Genomic DNA, 16,196 nt, shown 5'->3' with positions numbered 1-16,196 from the left:
TAAATTCAGGTCACAAACGACGGTAGAGAATATCTTAACAAAAACAGGGAAACTAGCAGCAAGTGAACAATATAAAAAGGTATGGATAAAAAGAGAAATGAATAAAGAGGAAAGAGAGGAGGAAAAAATGAAAAGACATGAAGCTAAGGAAAAAAAACGAGATGAGAACAGAGTCAGAAAAAGAGAAGTTCTATTGGAGAGTAGTGAATATGAAAGTAAGGAAATACAACATACTAGAGAAAAACAAAAGGGAAACAGAAAATACAATGGAAGTGGCAGAAAACTAAGAGTGTCTTACACAAATATAGATGGATTAATAACAGGATTGAATGAGCTGAATGATTATCTGAAGGAAAAAGAACCGGACATAATGGGAATTGTAGAAACGAAATTAAAAGGTCCACTACCACCCAACAGTGTAGGACATGACGCATATAATTATTGGATTAGAAACAGAGAGACAAAGCAAGGGGGTGGAGTTATGTTCCTGACTAAGAAGGATATAAACGTGAGGTGTGTCATATATGGAAAGAATACAGTAGAGATGATTATGATCGAAGTGGAAGACAGAGATAAGAAGAGCAGAAAGTTTGTGATAAATTATGTGCCTCCAAAAACAGCCTCGTGGGAAGAGAGTGAACATAAAAGTATGTTAGAGGACACAAAGATAACATTAAATAAGATAATGCAAGATGGGGGAAGAATAGTTATGATGGGCGACTTTAATTGCAAAGAAGTCTGCTGGGAAGAGATGACAGTAAAGGGTGGAGACGGCTCATGGGGAAATGTTCTACTCGAGATGATTATTGAACATACAATGACACAGTGGATACAGGAGAACACTAGGTATAGAAATGAAGAAGAACCATCGAGACTAGACTTAATAATCACATCTGAAACTAGAATAGTGGACAAAATTGAATATAAAACACCAATAAGTAAAAGTGACCACATATTGATTGAACTGGAACTAAATGAGGAAAAATACACGAAAAGAAATGAACAATATAGAAAAGGAAGAATGATGTATGAAAAAACAAACTTTGATAAAATAAGAGAATTCTTTCAAAAAGAAAAATGGGAAGGAATATACAAAGAAGAAACAACAGTGGAAGAGAAATGGAATATTTTGACCAAAACTTATAAAAAAGGAATGGAAAAGTATGTCCCAAGACAAAAACAAGAAAAAGAATATGTAAAGTGCTGGTACAACAAAAATTGTAGGGAGTTAAAAGACAAAAGAGACAAAGCTCGGACCAGATGGAAAAACGACAAAAGACCTGAAAATGGAAAATATATACTTGTTATAGAAATGAATATGTACAAGTGCACAGAGAGGAGAAGAGAAAATATGAAAAAAGATGTCATAGAAAAATGTAAAGATCAACCAAAACTATTTTACACATTTGCAAACAACAAACTAAAAAACAAACAAGATTTGGAGAAATTAAGACAAGGAGGAGTTGAATACACAGAGGAAATTGAAATGGTGGAAATTATGAACAAGCATTTCAAATCAGTGTTTACAAGGGGGAACATACAACCTGAAGAGATCGAATGGAAAGAGAGAGTCCCTCCTATGAAAGAAATAGAAGTAACAAAGAATGAAATATTGAACCACTTGAATAATCTTGATGTCAGAAAATCGCATGGACCAGATGAAATAGCAAACTGGATTTTGAAAGAATGCAGAAATGAACTGGCAGACAAAATACATAGCATAATAAACAGTTCCTTGAAAGAAGGAAAAGTTCCAGAAGATTGGAAAAAAACAAATATAGTACCTATATATAAAGGGGGAAATAAAGAAGACCCTACCAACTATAGACCAGTCTCTCTAACAAGTACAATAGCAAAAAAATTGTGAAAGAATTATCAAAAGTAGATGGGTAAAATATTTAGAAAAAAAAAAAACGTGCTAAATCCAAGGCAATTTGGATTCAGACAAGGACGATCATGCGTCACCAATTTAATATGTTTCTATTCAAGGCTAATAGATATAATACAAGAAAGAGATGGATGGGCTGATTGTGCATTTCTAGACCTAAAGAAAGCTTTTGACAAAGTACCACATAAGAAGTTGCTTAAGAAATTAGAAACTGAAGGAGGAATACAGGGCAAACTGCTTAAATGGATGGAAGACTTTTTGCAAGGAAGAAAAATGAGAGTAGTGATAAGAGACAAACACTCAAAATGGGATGACGTAATAAGCGGTGTTCCACAAGGAACAGTTCTGGCCCCAATAATGTTTGCTATATATATTAATGATATGGATGAAGAAATTAAAAGTTATATGAGCTTCTTTGCAGATGATGCAAAACTATTAAAAAAGTGAACACGGAAGAAGATTGTGAGTCACTACAGAGAGATCTAAATAAAGTATGGGAATGGAGTAGGAAGTGGGAGATGGAGTTCAATACAAAAAAGTGTAGTATAATGGAATTTGGAAAAAGCAAAAACAGAATAACAGGAGCATATAAATTGAGAAAAGAAGGAATAAAAAAAGTAGAAAATGAGAAGGACCTGGGAGTCATTGTTATGAATAATATGTCACCTGAGAAACATATATATAAGATTTTTGGAGAAACTTATAATTTAATAAGAACAATCAAAGTGGCATTTACATACCTGGATGAAGAAATGGTGAAGAAAATTCTAATCACTCTGATAAGACCAAGATTGGAATATGCAGCAACGATGTGGTCACCAAGTACAAAAAAATGTATAAAAAAAACTTGAAAGAATACAAAGAGCAATTACAAAATTGGCACCAACACTCTCAAAACTATCATATGAAGAGAGACTAGCAAAACTTGAACTACAGACACTAGAGCAAAGAAGAGAGAGAGGAGATTTGATAGCTATTTACAGAATCATGAAAGGCATAGAAATTACTGATAGAGAGAATCTGATAAAATGGGATGATAGAAATACAAGAGGACACGGAAAGAAAATCAAGAAAGATAGCTATAGAAGAGATCTGAAAAAGAACAGCTTTCCTCACAGAGTAATAGACAGTTGGAACAAGTTAGATGAGAAAGTGGTGTGTGCAAAAACAATAGATGAATTTGAAAATAGTTTAGATAAAATGAGATATGAAGACGCGACACCACGAGCATAGCTCCCCTTCCCGTAAAATACAACTAGGTAAATACAACTAGGTAAATACCCCCCCCCCCCACACACACACATAAACATATACATATCGTGACATCGTGACAAGTGTATGAATGGTAAGAATGGAAAGACACGATTGGGAACAAGAGACTTTATTCCTGACCGGTTTCGCATTTGAGGCTTCTTCAGAGGTAATAGTATCTCTGAAGAAGCCTCAAAGGCGAAACCGGTCAGGAATAAAGTCTCTTGTTCCCAATCGTGTCTTTCCATTCTTATCATTCATATATAAATACATAAACACACACACACACACACACACACACACACACACACACACACACACACACACACACACACACACACACACACACACACACACACACACACACACACACACACACACACACACACACACACACACACACACACACACACACACATATATATATATATATATATATATATATATATATATATATATATAGAGAGAGAGAGAGAGAGAGAGAGAGAAGGGGCCATGAGTTGACTGAGAGAAACAAGGGGGCAATGGACTGATTGAGAGACAGAGACTAGGGGCAACGGATTGATTGAGAGAGAGAAGCTAGGGGCACAGGACCAGGGCCAATGGATTGTTTGAGAGACCAAGGGCAATGGAATGAGAGAGAGAGAGAGAGAGAGAGAGAGAGAGAGAGATACATATATATATATATATATATATATATATATATATATATACACACACACATATATAAATATATATATATATATATATATATATATATATATATATAGAGAGAGAGAGAGAGAGAGAGAGAGAACAGGGACAGCGGATTGATTGAGAGAGAGAAAGAGAGAGACAGGGGCAGCAGATTGATTGAGAGAACAGGTAAGGATTGATTGAAAGAGACCAGGAGAAGCAAGGATTGGTTGAAAGACCAATGGGAATGGATTGGTTGACTGATATTACAATTTGACGGGTTAGACCACTGAACCCAGGCCTAATCCTAAATTGACGTAACAAACTTGGCACTCTAACGCGATGCCGAGGGCAAGAGTGCCATGGTTCAAGCTGCGAGGAACCATCTTGAACCTTACCCTCAATCTTGTACCGGGTGGCATCGTTGCTGACGACTCTGCTGTCATAATAATGACTCTTTTTTTGCTGCCATTGGACGACTGTGGTCTCGCTGACCCCTCGATGAGCCTTACGGTTCGTCCTCTCCCAGCGGACTTCGAGCGTCGTTGGCGACAAGGGTCGAAGTGAGACCTTGCGGACCTTCGTGTAGGCGGGGGAATCTGTGAGTAGGAGGGGGGGTCTCAGTGGAGTGAACAAAACTCTTCATCTGAAGTTTGTATACATTTTTCCATTTTCAGCCTTCTTCTTCTTCTTGCTCTTCTTCTTCTTCTTCTTCTTTTTTTTTTTTTTTTGGAAAATCCAAGTTTCCATGTTTTTACATACTGTATTTTTAAAGTAAAAAACCTCAATTCTATCTATATATAAATACTAAGGGCTTTTTTCCCACTAATAAGATACACAAATAAGTCAAGAGGTACGCACCCACTCCTATTCTCTACCCTTTCTTCCCTTTATTCTTCCTTAAATCTCCCCTTTATTCCTCCTTAGTTCTTCATCCCTATCTCCCACCCTGCCTTGGGTCAGAAGCAATGCAGCAAGACGCAATCTTGACAAAAAATTCAATGAAGTGAATAAAATCTTCCTTTGAATCTTGTATCATATACTTTTTTAATTTTGTCAATTTCTCTCCTTATAGAATGTGAGTTTTACACAATCTTGACAAAAAATTCAATTAAGTGAACAAATTTTTCCTTTGAACCTTGTATCATATACTTTTTTAATTTTGTCAATTTCTTTCCTTATGTAATGTAAGTTCTATATTTCTACATACTCTATTTTTGTAAATAAACAAAATCATTGTTTTTTGTTTATTTATTTAACATCTATTATCGGTTAATTTTCTTATCTATTTATTTATTTATTTAACTACATATTATTTATCTATTTTCAGAGGAATATGGTTCTACGTATATTATCCCATCAATGCACTAGGACACGCTGTAGCTGTAGATAAGAAGCATGACAAGCTTTTGTCGCAAGAAAACCTTAATTAATAAAACTTCACTTATTTTAGTGATTTTAACCCAACGCCATACTAATTTGTTTTATTTTGGTTAATATCAATGTTACCTCAATGTTTCTGCATATGAACGTCACAAGAACCCAGGTCCCTTCCGCTTGACACAAAATAAATGCCATTACAGAAAAGATCCATATTTCATCTAAACAAGTTTAAAAAACTTATCTAATATAAAAAAATAATGTGTATTCTGAGGAGTGTTGCTTTCCACAGCCTTACTCGTTTTAGTATTAAGATAAATGAATAAAATAAAATGAGTAGATTAATAGTTATAGGTGAATAAATGTAAATTAAAAACAGATAACTACTGTTGTTGGATCTTGATGCAGATCACTGATTTGCCTACAGAAGTTACTTCTCCGTAACTGATTTATTTAACCTCTTTTTCCACTTTCTATTTAATCTCCAACATCTTTAGGTTAAACAATAATTTCTTGCATGTCTTGGGAGGGTGTCATGACAATATGAAAAGCAGAACAGTCAGGGAATACTGGTTAGAACATATTAATTAACAACATCGGAACAGCCAGCTGCAACGTTGGTGTCAGTTACCATGCTCTTTATCCGCAGCTGGGTAAACTACCAAATTGCGGATAATATTAATGCATTGATAAGTAATCAATATCAGCATGCAAACTTTTCCCAAAGGTTTTATTAATAGTGAAACTAAGTTGAAAGGGAAGGGCGAGTGTAAGTTTGGGAGTGTAAGTGGGAGGTTATCAGGAGTGAAGAGAGGGCGAGGGGGGGAAGGGGTGGCTATACTAGTAAGTGAAGAGATAGATAAACGTGTAGTGGAGTGGGAGGAGGTTTCCTCAAGGATAATGTGGATGAAAGTGAAACTGTGAAAGGAGATGTGGGTTTTTGTAAGTGCATATGGGCCTGGCAGTGAGAAGAGTGTAGAAGAAAGGGAGGCTTTTTGGATAGATTTAAATGAGTGCATAGAGGATATAGGGAGAAATGTCAATGTAATAGTACTGGGAGACCTTAATGCTAGGGTAGGAAATAATCCAATTGATGGAGTGGTTGGGAAATGTGGAGTTCCAGGAAAGAATCGTAGTGGAGAGTTGATGGTGGAAATGTGTCTAGAAAGAGAGTTGATGATAGCAAATACAGTGTTTCGGAAAAAAGTCAAGTATAAGTACACATGGGAGAGGGTGGTGGATGGAAGGGTGGTAGATAGAGCGTTAATGGATTATGTAGTGGTAAATAGGATTATGATAGGAAGAGTTAAGGATATACATGTGCTAAGGGGAGAGGGTGGGGGAATATCAGATCATTTTTTGGTGGAAGGTAAGTTGAGAGTGGAGGATAGATGGAGAAAGAGGAAAGGGACAAAAGGTAGGGAGGTGCTTAGAGTGAACTCTTTAAATGAAAAGGGAAAGGAGAAGGAGTACAAGAAGAAGCTGAAGGAGGAGTGGGAGGGACTGAAGGATAGAGTAGAGGCTAGGAGTGGAGGAGGAATGGGGATGGTTCAAGGAGGGAGTCACAAAGTGTGCAAAGATGGTGTGTGGAACAAGAAGGGCAGGAGAAAATAGAAGGAAGGGTAGTGAATGGTGGGATGAGGAAACAAAGAAGGTTGTAGAAGAGAGGAAGCGAGCTTTCACAGATTGATTACAAAATAGGACGAGGGAGTCATATGAGAGGTACAAAGAAAAGAAAAGAGAAGTAAAGCAAAAGGTAAAGGAGGCAAAGAGGAGAGCAGATGTGAAATGGGGAAAGAGTATGACAGAAAATTTTGAAAGTAATAAAAAGATGTTTTGGAAAGAAATTAAGAGATGAAGAGGAGGCGAATCAAGTAGAGAAGAAAAGGTAAAAGGTGCAGATGGAGAGATGATAATGGAAGAGAAGGCAGTAAGGGGAAGATGGGCAGAATATTTTAGGGAGTTGCTAAATGTGAAGGAGGAGAGGGAGGGAAAGATAGCTGCAGTGGGAAATGCTAAGAAAATGAGAGTGATGAGTGAGGGAAATGGAGGAGAAATAAGGAAGGATGAAGTGAAGGCAGTTGTTAAGATGATGAAAGTAGGTAAGGCACCTGGTCTGGATGGATGCCATGCAGAATGTTTAAAAAAAGGAGGTACAGTGATGGTTGACTGGCTGGTGAGGTTACTTAATGTTTGCTTGAGAGAGGGTAGAGTGCCGGAGGACTGGAGGAGTGCCTGTATAGTTTCACTTTACAAGGGAAAAGGGGACACGTGTGAATGTAGTCGTTTCAGAGGGATTAGCTTGTTAAGTGTAGTTGGGAAGGCTTATGGGAGGATCTTGATTGAGAGGATTAGGAGAGGAACAGAAGGAGTAATTGGTGAGGAATAGTGTGGATTTAGGACAGGTAGAGGTTGTGTAGATCAGATCTTTGTGGTAAGACAGATATGTGAGAAAGCTATAGGAAAGGGGAAGGATGTTTTTTGGGGCTTTTATGGATCTGGAAAAGGCTTACGACAGGATAGACAGGAAGGCACTGTGGGAGGTTTTGCGGATTTACGGGATAGGAGGAAAGCTTCTAGGAGCTGTCAAGAGTTTTTATGAGGGTAGTAGAGCTTGTGTCAGGATTAGAAATGGAGAGAGTGAGTGGTTCGAGGTAAAAGTGGGACTTCGTCAAGGATGCGTTATGTTGCCCTGGCTGTTCAACTTATACATGGATGGGGTAGTGCGAGAGGTAAATGCAAGGGTAGTGGGTCAGGGATTGGAGATGGTTAAAGAAAATGGAGAAAATTGGGAGGTGAGCCAGCTGTTGTTTGCGGACGACACTGCGCTTGTGGCAGGATCGGAGGAGGGATTGAGGAAGTTGGTGACAGAGCTTGGGAGAGTGTGTGATAGAAGAAAGCTGAAGATAAATGTGAGTAACAGTAAGGTGATGAGATGTACAAGGGGTGAAAGTGGCAGTAGATTGGAAATTAGCATTAAGGGGGAGCGACTGGAGGAAGTGGATAGTTTTAGATACTTGGATGCAAATGTGGCAGGAAAAGGTGGAGTGAAAGTGGAGGTAGAATGTAGATTGAGAGAAGCGAGTAAATGCCTTGGTGGATTGAAGAGTGTAATGAGGAATAGACATTTGGGAATGGATGCTAAGAGGAGACTGTATGAAGGAGTGATTGTGCCGACAGCACTGTATGGGGCAGAAACATGGAACATAAGAGAGGAAGAGAGAAGGAGTTTGAATGTGTTTGAGATGAGGTGTCTGAGAAGTATGATGGGGGTTACTAGGCTAGATAGAGTGAGAAATGAGGAGGTGAGGAGGAGAACAGGTGTGGAAAGGGAGTTGGGAGATAGGGTTGATGAAAGAGTATTAGGATGGTTTGGACACATGGAAAGAATGAGTGAAGAAAGACTAGTAAAAGAGGTATGGAAGGCAGATGTGGAGGGAGTGAACATGAGGGTACGTCCTAGGATGAGGTGGATGGATGGGGTGAAGTGGGCTTTGAGGTAGGACGGGAGAGGACAGAAGACAGGGGTGAATGGAGAATGGTTGTATATGGATGATGTTGTGATGCATGAGGTGGAATGGGCGGGGGGGATGGGGGGTAAGGTAGTATGTGTGAGCAATTTTTGACGCAGCCCGAAGGGATTTCTCCCCATCTTCTCCTTTTATGCATGGGGGGGACGGAGAGGGGGGGTCGCCGATTTAATGAAGTGGCCTTGCTGTGGATGTGCTGTGTCTTGCGACACTACTTCTGACCCAGGGTAGTGGACAAGGTGCAGGGATGACCCGTCATCCAGGAGGTGCTAAGATAAGAGGGAGGGTGGAGGGGTGTGGAGTGTATTCAGGGATGGAATGGGTGGGAATGATTTTATGCCTTTTCCTTTTTTGGCTACCTCCCTTGTAAGGGGGAAAAAGCCTTGGTATATGTATGTATGTATGTTTATTATTAGACAACGATGTACCTAGCAGTAACGTGCACAGACATTGCAAGGGGGCAGGTGTTTTGGGCAGGAAATTAGGCACTTCACTCTTGTATTATTCGTATTTGGCAACTGTCTGGTAGGGTGCCACACCACTTCCCACACTATGATTTCTGAATGGTAAGAAAATGGAAAAAGCCTGTGAGAAATAATTTTTCATTCATTTTTATATATTTTTGTGAAGGGCACTTTTGGGTCACAGGGCAATGGGGCATGCGCTCGCTCCAACCAAAGTAGACTCCTACGTAATGACGGTTATTCCAACATTCAACCGAATCGTTGGTTGGAGAGTCGAGGACTAAAGAACAGAGCTGGGCGCGTTCCTCGCTGCGTTCCTCGATGCGTTCCTATTATTAAAGCTTAAGAGACATGTTCGTACCGATATGCCACATACTATACCAAAGAAAAAATTCCTAGAACACATACTATATAGTTTGGGAGCGCTAACCGAGGCCAAATTATGGCGGAACGCACCGAGGAACGCGCCCAGCTCTGCTAAAAAAGTGGAAACAAGGCCGAAACTAGGCTCTCCATCATAGCCACATTTATTAACCCTGTTGACTTTACGAGAAGCCCCACCCAATATTCTATAGTTATTAAAGCAGCATTGCTGCTTATGGAACATCAAGAGCAAGGGACATAAGTTCAAGCCTTGATGATATGAGGAAAGAGTTACTCTGAACCATGACATTGAAAATGAGTTAGGTTATATGCATTTGTGATTTTCTACAGCATCCCCCCGTAAAAAAAAAGGGATTTTTTTTTTTTAAATCGCTACTGACGTTACTATCAATTTGCTGTACTTTAAAGGATTCAAAATACTCGGAATGATAGGACCTATCCAATTGTATAAATAAATAGGCCAGTACAATAAATTGTAGACACATGCAGACATCATATTTTATGCTTTCCCTGCTCCTAGTATTATCAATACTTTTGCAAGAGATTTTAGGTTGTGTTATTATCCATTGGAGCCTCAGAAACACACACACACACACACACACACACACACACACACACACACACACACACACACACACACACACACACACACACACACACACACACACACACACACACACACACACACACACACACACACACACACACACACACACACACACACACACACACACACACACACACACACACACACACACACACACGTCGGTCGAAGTGACAGCGAAGTTTGGAACTCAAGGAAAAATTCTAGTTTCATAGATCTCAACAACGAGGGAGTACCTTTGTTGTACTAGTAGGGAAGGGGAAAGCTCGTGGTGTAGTAGGAAGGTGAAGAAAAAGGAGAGAGGGATTACTGAGGAAAATGGAAGGAAATGAGGAAGGGGACGAACACACAGACGAGGGAGAACAAGGAAGCAGAGGTGTCAAAAACAGAAATATAGATAATAGCAGCTCAATGGGAAGAGAAGACAACTGGTTTTATGGATTTAATGAGGGAGGAGGTGACAATCACCCCCGACTAGTAAATATATATATATATATATATATATATATATATATATATATATATATATATATATATATATATATATATATATATATATATAGAGAGAGAGAGAGAGAGAGAAAAAAAAGAAAAAAGAAAAAGGAAAACGAAGCATGGGAGGTTAGGTTTAACCAATTAACACTAGTTACCCAAAGAGTTGATAAACTGGAAGAACTAAAGAAGAAGAATAAAAACCTAGCTAAATAAATAGAAGAATTAAAAAGACAGTTAAAAGAAGTAAGAGATGAGAATAAGGAATTAAAGGAGAAGAATAAAGAGAACAAAGAGTCCATAGCAAAAGAAGCACAGGGTTGGAGAAAAATTCAAGATAAAAACAAAATTGTATTTAGAGATATAGTGACACAACAGATGAAAGAACAAACTAAGGGCACAGTCATTAAAGTGATGAGAGAAAAGGAGAATATAGTAAGAGACTTAGTGGACAAATATATATATATATATATATATATATATATATATATATATATATATATATATATATATATATATAATTGTATTAGGGATGGAAGAGAAGCATAATCCAAATAGGACCACATGAGTAAAAGAGGAAAAGGGAAAGGTAAACAAGATATTAGAAGTAGTTCAAGAGGATCGACAAGAGACAGGGAAAGAAATTGAAAAAATATATAGAATAGGGCAATATAATACAGATAAGTCCAGACCAATTAAGATCAAATTCAGGTCACAAACGACAGCAGAGAATTTCTTAGCAAAAACAGGGAAACTAGCAGACAGTTATCAATATAAACAGGTATGGATAAAAAGAGAAATGAATAAAGAGGAAAGAGAGGATGAGAAAACAAAAAGACTAGAAGCTAAGAAAAAAAAAAGAGAAAAAAAAAACAGAGTCAGAAAAAGAGAAATTCTATTGGAGAGTAGTGGATATGAAAGTGAGGAAATGTTCATAGCAGAGAAAAAACGGGAAGGAAACAGAAAACAAGATGGAAGTAGCAGAGAATTAAAAGTGTCCATCACAAATATAGATGGCTTAATAACAGGCTTGAACGAATTGAATGATTACCTGAGGGAAAAAGAACCGGACATAACGGGAATTGTAGAGACAAAATTGAAAGGTCCATTACCACCCAACAGTGTAGGACATGGTGCATATAATTATAGGATTAGAAACAGAGAGGTAAAACAAGGGGGTGGAGTTATGTTCCTGACTAAGAATGATATAAATGTGAGGAATGTCACATATGGAAAGAATAGAGGTGATTATGATGGAAATGGAGGACAGCGATGGGAAGAGCACAAAATTTGTTGTAAATTATGTGCCTCCTAAAACGGCACAAAAATATGTTAGAAGACACAAGGATAACACTAAATAAGGTAATGGAAGATGGAGGAAGAATAGTTATAATGGGTGACTTTAATTGTAAAGAAATCTGCTGAGAAGAGATGACAGTGAAGGGTGGAGACGACCTATGGGGAAATGTACTACTTTATATGATTATAGAACATACAATGACGCAATGGATACATGAGAATACTAGGTATAAAAATGAGGAAGAACCATCGAGACTGGACCTAATAATCACATCAGAACCCGAAATAGTGGACAAGATTGAATATAAGACACCAATAAGTAAAAGTAAAAGTGACCACATATTGGTTGAACTGGAACTAAATGAGGAAAAATACATAGAAAAAAAAACGAACAATATAGAAAGGGAAGATTGATGTATGGAGAAACAAATTTTGATAAAATAAGAGAGTTCTTTCAAAAAGCAGATTGGGAAAGGATACACAAACTTCTTCCACGGTTACATACACAAGGAGGAAACAAAAGTAGAGGAGAAATGGAATATTTTGACAAAAACAAGAAAAAGGATATGTAAAGTGTTGGTACAACAAAAGATGTAGGAAGTTAAAAGATAAAAGGGATAAAGCTTGGTTAAAATGAAAAAAAGACAAAAGACCTGAAAAATGGAAAATATATACTAGTTATAGAAATTAATATGTACAAGTGTGCAAAGAAGAAAAGAGAAAATATAAAAAGATGTCATAGAAAAATGTAAAGATCAACCACACCCACACTAAATATTTCAAAATCGCTACTGACATTACTATGAATTTGCTGTACTTATTCATGGGGTTCAGAATACTCAGAATGGTAACAGATATCTGATGATATAGATAAGAATTGCATCTGTAAGACTGGCATTCTTTCCTCAAGCCCATTCAGTGAGGACATCAGTGTGGACAATTAGCTTATCTTTCAACACTACATGCAGACCTGCATTAGGCACAGTGTGGACCCAACTTAAGCCTCTGAGGCTCTGTAGTTGACAATGAATGAATAAACGAATAAACCATATTTGAATTTGAATTGGACAAAATTTTAGTTTCGGTGCTTGGTGGACTAACCTGCTCTGGGCATGAGAGGGTAGGATTGGATGTGGGCATCAGTAGGTCCATATCATATTACACTGTCATACACTCACTCTATAGGGGTAAACTAGTGATTGTTGCCAGTTTTCTAGGGGTCGTGGTTCTAATCCAAGAGAGAACTGGTACAACATATTAACATTATACACAGGGAGCTACAGGGTCGTCCGTAAGTCAAGTCCAATCTATCTTCACTTGATATGCCGACTTTCAGGGACTACCGACAGGTATCTTCAGATGGTGACTGTGGGACGAATGTCAGAGGGAATCATCTCCCAGCCATCCATCTTCGAAACCCATGAACACCCTCACCTCCATCTAGAGGTGCTGCTCCGGGAGACTGGGACTCTGTATTTCTTCATATAAGGAGACCTGGCAACTGGTGACTGCTCCCTTCCTTCCTCCCCCTCCTCCTCCTACTGTAAGCCAATGACAGGAATAGTGCTTCACTACTGCATAGCCAAGTTCGACATTTCTTACCAGAGAGATCTACAGGAGGGCAAGCGAACCGCTGCCAGCCACCATAGGAATGTAAGTTTTCAATTAGTGAAATCTAAGGTCATAATTGTCATTAGTGTTGGTTTTAATCAACTTGAAGTATTTTCTACCCATCCGTCTCAAATCCTCGAGGTTGTACATTGCCAGCAACATAATAAATAGGTGCAATCACAATTCAATACACCATTTTCTCTAATTTTATGGGGCAAGACTTTCGGCCCAAACCTGTACACATCTCATCTACAGCATCACCAGGTTCCTTACCCAAGGAAAGCGTCCTCCAGGTCTTCGTGGGGGAGGGCTCGCCGAAGTTGGAGTTGGCACTGGAGGCATTGTTGTTGATGACAAAGGCACGGACGTAGATGGAATAGTTGGTGTCTGGCCGGAGTCCTGTGATGACTATTGTTGTTTGGTTCGTGATCGTCTGGGTCTCCAGACTCTCAGAGTCTGTGAGTAGAAGAGAGGGCTTAGTCGAGTTAGATTTCGTTAAGTTTGGTGAGACGAGATGTAGGGTTAGATTAGAAGATGTGTGGTTTGGTTAGGTTTGTTTTAACCAGCTTCAGTTGTATTACGTTAAGTTAGGTCAATGCTCCCTCTGCCCCATCCATCTACTTCGTTCTTGGTCTTCCCCTTAAGTTTATTTCATCCACTTATTTCATCCACTTCATTGATATGATATGAGGAAGATATTTAAGGGCATTAGAAGGGAGGGTTAGAACTTAAGTGTTTATCATTATTCTTTGAGTGAATAGATATTTCTTCTCTCACAGACAAAATCATATGTAACTCTGGTCCATAGGGGCGCCCCATATAGACCCTAAAGTATCAGCTGTATGCTACTGAGCATCCTTCAAGTCCACAATAGCATACAGCCAATACCCCACACGGGGATAAAAACTCAAGAAGAACACGAACAAAACTTTGAGATCTTTGAGGAGGCCCTGATAATATTTAGCAGGTCCTCAAGAAGGACCCTTAGTAGGACCTTAAGTTTGACCTTGAAGACAAAGGCACGGTAAATAGGACTCACTTAAAGGCATGTAGTGTACGGTGTACCCTCGCTGAAGTGTGCCCATTTCTGAGTCTTCGGCGGGTTTCCAGGACACTAGGACTGAAGTGGCATTGAGGTTCACGACAGTTAGCTCAGTAGGCGCCCCTGGCGTGTTGGATGGGATCTCCACCTGAAGAATGGCTGCCTCAGAGGCCACACCTACGCTGTTGATGGCCATGCACTGGTAGATCCCCTGTAGAGGAAAAAGGTACTTCAAGTTGTATGTATGTATCACAATTTCATCCCCCTTGTCGCTCATTTCAACAATGACATAACTCAAAAACTGAAGATTTTGAGTTATTTATACCACTGAATTTGCCATTTTCTATATTTATTTGTGGTAAGAACGCCATAACTCTAGTAGCAAAACTGGCCGCTAGATGTCGCTCAAGACAATAACGTCATAATTCCAAATTTATTTTTCAAATAGGCACAAAGCATGTTTATAATAAATGTATTTTTTAATATGAGATGTCATGTACTACATTTAATCATGAAATAAAAATTCATTGCTAAATACCTCGTTTAAAAGTTCTATGGGAGACTGTATTACATGATTAAAAGTTTATTTTGCTTCTCCTGAAAATTAGCATTTTTGGAGTTTTGTCGGTGTTGAAATGAATGAGCGTTATATGGAGAGTATCAAAGCATATCCCTACATCAAAAGACCCAATCATGCCTTCCCTTCCATCAAGGCCAGATGCAATGCAGTGAGGCACAGCTCATCAACAACAGGGCCTGAAGGCCGAAGCTAGTTCATCTCCGTTTTACCATACGGGCACCCCTCCCCCCAACTATACCCCTATAAAACCACTCATCTATGAAACAGATATTTAGAGTTAGTGGACAAATAATAATGATAGCTGCTGTTGCCTTGAGTTCCACTTATTGGAAAGCTACAGTCTCACAGTGGTTGGCAACAGTCCTCAGATCTTTTCATCGAACTCTCCTGGAAGAAACTTTGAATTGTTGTCGTGTTGCATTTGTGTGGAACTAATTCTGTGTCACTGGCCTGTAGTAGTAGTAGTAGTAGTAGTAGTAGTAGTAGTAGTAGTAGTAGTAGCAGTAGGACGGTACCAAGCTTCACCGAACTATTAAGTCATCTTGAAGTAACTATCAGAAATGAGCTAATTCCAGCCATCACCAACGGACAGATAATAAACAAAGAAGAAATAAAACTTATTGAACTTCCATCAAGAATGGGAGGGTTAGGCATATCAAACCCGCTAAACTTTGCCAACATAGAACAATAAATCTCCCTGAAACTCACGTCCTTCCTGACAAAAAACATCGTGTCACAAGATCAACAGGAGACTAACGTGGAGGAAATCAGGGAAATCAGAAGAAACATATCAAAGGGGAGGGAAGAGAGGCAGAAGGAGGAGTTTCGCACTCTTTTAGATCAATTGTCAAATCGTATAAAAAGAAAGATAGCAATAGCACAGGGAGATAGGACGTCAAATTGGCTGATAGCACTACCAATCAGGGCAAAGGGATTCAACCTAAAGAAAAGAGAATTCACGGATGCCATTGCCTTTGGGGTATGGATGGCAATTGG

At 38.8% G+C, this 16,196-nt stretch overlaps 1 protein-coding gene across 2 annotated transcripts in view; it reads right to left on the bottom strand.

The window, feature by feature from the left end:
• Window positions 1-16,196, bottom strand: part of LOC143019522 (protogenin B-like) — a 708,972-nt gene that overhangs the window by 51,432 nt on the left and 641,344 nt on the right. Inside the window, exons 9-11 of one of the 2 annotated variants that reach the window (XM_076175206.1) lie at window positions 14,618-14,831; window positions 13,852-14,034; window positions 4,213-4,413 (exon numbers count right to left, since the gene is read on the bottom strand). In XM_076175206.1, coding sequence (XP_076031321.1) covers window positions 4,213-4,413; window positions 13,852-14,034; window positions 14,618-14,831 — 598 coding nt within the window. The remainder of the gene's footprint in view (window positions 1-4,212; window positions 4,414-13,851; window positions 14,035-14,617; window positions 14,832-16,196) is intronic. The other variant, XM_076175208.1, reaches the window with a different exon arrangement.

The sequence above is a fragment of the Oratosquilla oratoria genome, chromosome 37 (assembly GCF_046742065.1).
Source record: "Oratosquilla oratoria isolate Oo_2021 chromosome 37, ASM4674206v1, whole genome shotgun sequence".
NCBI classification, from domain to species: Eukaryota; Metazoa; Arthropoda; class Malacostraca; order Stomatopoda; family Squillidae; genus Oratosquilla; species Oratosquilla oratoria.
The sequence above is the reverse complement of the archived record's forward strand: the minus strand, read 5'-3'. Positions and strand labels throughout refer to the sequence as shown.